Source organism: Rosa rugosa, chromosome 4, assembly GCF_958449725.1.
Source record: "Rosa rugosa chromosome 4, drRosRugo1.1, whole genome shotgun sequence".
NCBI lineage: Eukaryota > Viridiplantae > Streptophyta > Magnoliopsida > Rosales > Rosaceae > Rosa > Rosa rugosa.
This window is the reverse complement of record NC_084823.1, coordinates 48,344,619-48,349,499: the sequence shown is the minus strand read 5'-3', so window position 1 is coordinate 48,349,499 and position 4,881 is coordinate 48,344,619. Positions and strand designations below refer to the sequence as shown.

At 37.1% G+C, this 4,881-nt stretch overlaps 1 protein-coding gene across 4 annotated transcripts; it reads left to right on the top strand.

Moving 5' to 3' along the window:
* Positions 1–2,291, top strand: LOC133744001 (uncharacterized). Of its 4 annotated transcripts, XR_009863334.1 has the most exons (4): positions 1–302; positions 787–1,031; positions 1,176–1,206; positions 1,992–2,291. XR_009863334.1 is itself a non-coding variant. In XM_062172101.1 (2 exons), exons 1-2 carry the CDS (start codon positions 1,823–1,825, stop codon positions 2,207–2,209), a joined length of 240 nt encoding a protein of 79 aa, XP_062028085.1. In that variant the 5' UTR covers positions 1,213–1,822; the 3' UTR covers positions 2,210–2,291. The 4 variants fall into 4 exon arrangements, 1 of the variants encoding a protein (XP_062028085.1); XR_009863332.1 differs by lacking the exon at positions 1,176–1,206; XR_009863333.1 differs by having other exon boundaries at positions 787–1,206.
* Positions 2,292–4,881: the final 2,590 nt, after the last annotated feature.

The following is a 4,881-nucleotide window of genomic DNA, read 5'->3' as shown; positions in this document are numbered from 1 at the left end:
ATTTCCGATCTCGAACTCCCACCCTAGGCTCACCTCCCCATCATCTCCTCCTCACCGCGCTAACGGCTATCTTCTCACGCGTATCCGCTAAGGCCAAGCCGGCTTCTACCCATCTTTGCAGAGAAAGCCAGCCATAGTCGCCGAAGCACCACGGTCGAAGCTCCAATCCCCGATCGATATCAACGCTCCTCCGCCGCTACTCCCCGCGTTGTGGAGAAGGAAGAAGACGAATTTCCCAATGGGATGTTCCTTATATAAAAACCCCTCACTCACGCTCTCCTCTATGACTCTCTCTCTTTGAGGTATGGTTTATCTCCCTGCTTTAATTCGTGTTTTGAGTTTTGATTACTATCTATTTTGAATGGGTTTTTGAAAAAAAGTGGGTTATTTGCACAAATCGAAATCGAACTGAGAAAATTAGGAAAAGCGGTTAAGATTTTGCCCAGTTCTGAATTGTTATTTTAAGTTTCCGGATGGAGTGGGCTGGGTTTTTAATTTCAATTGCAAAATCTAGGGTTTTTGAAATTGAATCTGCAGATTGTGGTTGTTGCTAAGGTAGGAAGTGCTGGATTTTGGCTAAAAAGAGTACAAGAGTACATCATTGAATAGCCAACAAGTGCTGAATGGCTTATATATGTTACTCCCCCTGAACACAAGGATCATTTCAATACGGTTTTTAAGATATGTGGTGATTGTATTATAGCATACTGTTTTTGATTGTTGTGGCGTTCCCTGTTAATATCATTGTAGCATATAAGCCTAGTTACTCATGATTTTATTTTACAGTGTGCTAAATGTGCTCGTTGGCTACCAGATGATAATGGCTATCCAAAAGCTAGCCATATATCAGCTGAAAAGCTATCTAACAATAGCCGAGCCCTGCAGTTCATTAATTTGATCCAAGAAGCCAAGATACGAAGCAAAAATCTTGTTAAGTTTGTGGAATCTCATGATCAGCTTGAGTACCGGATGGAGTGGGCTGGGTTTTTAATTTCAATTGCAAAAATCTGCAGATCTTGGTTGTTGCTAAGGTAGGAAGTGCTCAATTTTCCAAATATGCAACCTATTCTATGTTTTTCAATAATTCCTACCTCCAGCTTATGACTTTATGTTTCTCTTATTGGATTCTTGTTCTTTGACCTATCATTTTGTTACATACGTGGTCAATGAAAAAGATCACCGTCAGTTCTAACCCTTCTCCAGAAGGTAATTGCTTTTGCTTAGCTCATCATTTATTTTTACAGATCTGTTAGTATTAGTCGAGTCCAATATGTGCATATGGTTTAGTTCAAAGTTGGAAATAGATTTTTACAGATCTCTATGACTCTTTGCAAAGATTTATTATTTGTTGTTGCATTAGCTCACTATTAAATTGTATAGCTAATCAAACTATTGAACTTGGAAGTTTGGGATTGTTATAGCCAATTGAAGTTATAAACTTGCTTAGTAAATGTTGCGTTGTTACTGATTGGTTTTGCTTATGTGGTTACTACAGCATTTAGTATATATGAGGTACTTATTGCTCATGAAGTCATGTTTTTTTTTTCATTGTGTAATGAGAATTTGAGGCCTATTGATTTCTTGTCTTTTAAACTATCACATTTTGTAGGTTTATTTATCGATTCTGAAAAATTTTATGTTTGTGTTCTGTTAATTTAGAGGGATTAGAAGTCAAACTGTTATCACAAGGAAGGGCATTAGGTGTCATGTACATATAGGGATACTCTGTATATGCTGATACTTTGAGTCATCCAGATTGTTGTGTCACAAATACCATATTTCCATAACATGCATGTAATGACTTTTAGTTATTGCAGCAATCATGTCCTTTGCCAAAGTAATAGGTAATTCTTCCATTATGAGTTTGTGCCATATTTCTCCTCTCTGCTTCCTAGCTTCTTCTTTCCTTCCTTTTTGTTTAAGGTCAAGTGGAAAAATAAACTAGTGTTTCAATGAGGTACTTAATGAGTTTGCTCTATTTGTGTTTTCAGATTTGGTCAACAACCTTGGTACCATTGCAAGGTCTGGCACCAAGAAATTCATGGAAGCCTTGGCTACTAGATCTGATGTTAGCATGATTGGTCAGTTTGGTGTTGGATTCTACTTTGCATATCATGTTGTTGAGAAGGAAGAGGAAGTTGATGAAGAGAAGGAAGTGGGCATGTTTCTGGCCTTGATTTTTTTGACATTTATGTTTAGGCAGGGTTAGTATGTTCATGTTAATGTTGGGCTATGAATACTGCTGATGGAATTTGTATGTTTTGGAATCAATGGAAAGTTTTTGGAATCAATGTTGGATGTGTTTGTGGATATTTTGATCAATAGGTTTTTGTATTAGATGCAATGTCCAGAATGCATGTCCTATGATCCTATCTTAGACAATTCAATTATGACTAAAAACTATTGTCTAATAACTGAACTTCAAAAAATTGAAATGAAAAAACTGTTGTGTGTAAAACCTAACTACAATATCCCTCAAACAAGTGTAGTTGCCCAACTGTACGAAACACAACTGCAAAACTACATATTCTGTTGTTCAACTACTAACAAAACAATAGTTATCTTGGAAAATGATGCACTATGATACATTAACAGACTGATATTTCCAAACATATGTTGTGTTAATAAAATCCACTCAACAGCTAACAGCTATTCCTCGATGTTGAAGATTCATAGAGACAACACTTTTTCTAAAAGCAATGTTCTCTGACTTGTCCTCACAAGTCTCCAGTCTTCATCTTCTGCTGACTTAATTTGCTTTGCACAACCGCAATGGTTTTCTACTATTGTCTTTTCTGGTGTTCAGACAACATATATTTAGACACTTGCTCTTGTACTATCCTTCTTCAGACGACAGTTTTGTGCTGTTGTCTGACCACCCCCATCAGACGGCACAGGCTTTAACAACAGCACCCAACCTCATCAGACGACAGTCCAAAACTGTCGTCTGATGCCATTATTGACGTAGTGATATACCTAGAGTACCCATTTCCACTCATGGTATCTGGTTAAATCTAGACAAGGCTCTAGACAAGAGAAAAACTCTTGACCAATGGGTTGATAGCCTAATGATGGCCTTTGCTCTTACCCTTGGAAAATTTGAAGCACCAGATCTTCTGGTGTACTATGAAACTACTCTCATTGGGGTAGCAAAAAAGTATTATTTCTCTTTCAAAGAGACTGCCAGAGGAAAAGACTGGCTATAAGAAATTAAAACTTCGAAATCTCCGTATGATTTTGCAGTACCCCTGTATGATCAGTTCTGTGGAGATCTCTCAAACCTAAGTGAGAAGGCTAAAGAAACGGCCAAATCAAATACCTATGCTCTCAAAATCTGTGACATGAGATATTTTGAAGAATACTTGAATGAATTTCAAGAATATTACTGTACGATTGGTGAACTAGAGAATACTGATCTAGTCAACTTATTGCACAGAAAACTCCCTGAACCATGGAGAACAGCTGTGAGAGAAAGCATAGCTGAAAAACCAATTGAAAGATTTTCAGTTGGAGGAATTGCCGACAGAATCCGGCAATTACTAAAAGAACAATGCAAAGCTAATCTTAGAGCAAAGATGTCTAAGAAACAACTCAAAGGAGTTGAAAATTTCTGTTATGGAATACTAGATATGCCAACCAACTGGGGATGTCATGAATCCAAGTTCCACAGAAAAAGAAAGGAAAAGTATTACCCCAAAAGATTTAAAAAGGGTAATAAGAAAAGAGATTGGAAATTCAAAAAGAGTCCCAATTTCAAAAAACAACAGGATGAAGATCCAAAAAAGAAATTATTCAAGAGAAAGAAGAATAATCATCAGCATAAACAGCAACAACCAAGCAAAAAAGCTTGCAGATGTTGGTTATGTAAAGCTGAAGGGCACTATGCCAACGAATGCCCAGAAAAGGGTAAAAGATCTACTAAAGCTCTGTTTGAAGAGTACGAGCCTATAGTAGAAACAGCTAATATGAAGGGCTATGAAATAGCCTACTCTGATGATGAAGAAGACGACATGTCAGTTTACTCTGCCTGGTCTGACAATGAAGAAGAAGTCGCATCTGACTCTGAAACTGATTATGAAGTAGAATACTTGGAATCTAGGCAGATGAATGTTCTTAAAGTCAAAAATTGGGAAGAAAGTAAGACAGAAGCATTAATGTCTTCTTATCAGGTGAACCCTGGTACATTCGTTTGTGACTACTGTCTATGTCACGAAAAGGATGGTCTCCCTATGTTTTGTGAAGAGTCAAAAAAGACTTATCACAAAGAATGCTTCATAGCTGAAGCAAGACGAAAAACCAAGTATGGCTTTATCAGCCAGTTGGTTGAACAAGAATATGAAGAATATTTCTCTGAACAAAAAGAGAAAGAAGTAGAAACTTTGTTCCAAGAAATCATGGAACCATCTTCCTCAAAAATAAAGGAAGAAGAAATCGATGAAGAAAAGGTCGATGAAAATATAGACCTGGTTGAACCACCAGAAATTGTTCCAGAAGAATGCAAACCATTCATACCACAGGAACAAGCTCATGAAAATGAGCTTCAACAATCGAAGGTCGTCTCTACTAGTAGATACAGCAACTACATAGAAATTGGACTCAAATTCCCTGATCACAAAAAATATCATCTACATGCATTTGTAGATAATGGATCAGGATTCACTGTTGCAAAAAGATTTGCAATTCCAGAAGAACTCTGGAAAGAAGAAGAAAAAAAAAGAATTGCTACGGGTGTCACGTTTGACGGAAGTCATCTTACAATGAATAAAGTAGCAAAAAATGTTCATATCACCATTGGTGGAGGAACATTCATCATCCACAATGTTTGGCAATCTGAAGGCCAATGATCAGATTTCTTGTTAGGAAATGATTTTATTCTCCAAC

Coding starts and splice junctions, on each gene's coding strand:
- LOC133744001 (XM_062172101.1), top strand. CDS start 1,823: ATGTCCTTTGCCAAAGTAATAG. Junction 1,845..1,991: donor GTCCTTTGCCAAAGTAATAG/GTAATTCTTCCA, acceptor TTGTGTTTTCAG/ATTTGGTCAACAACCTTGGT.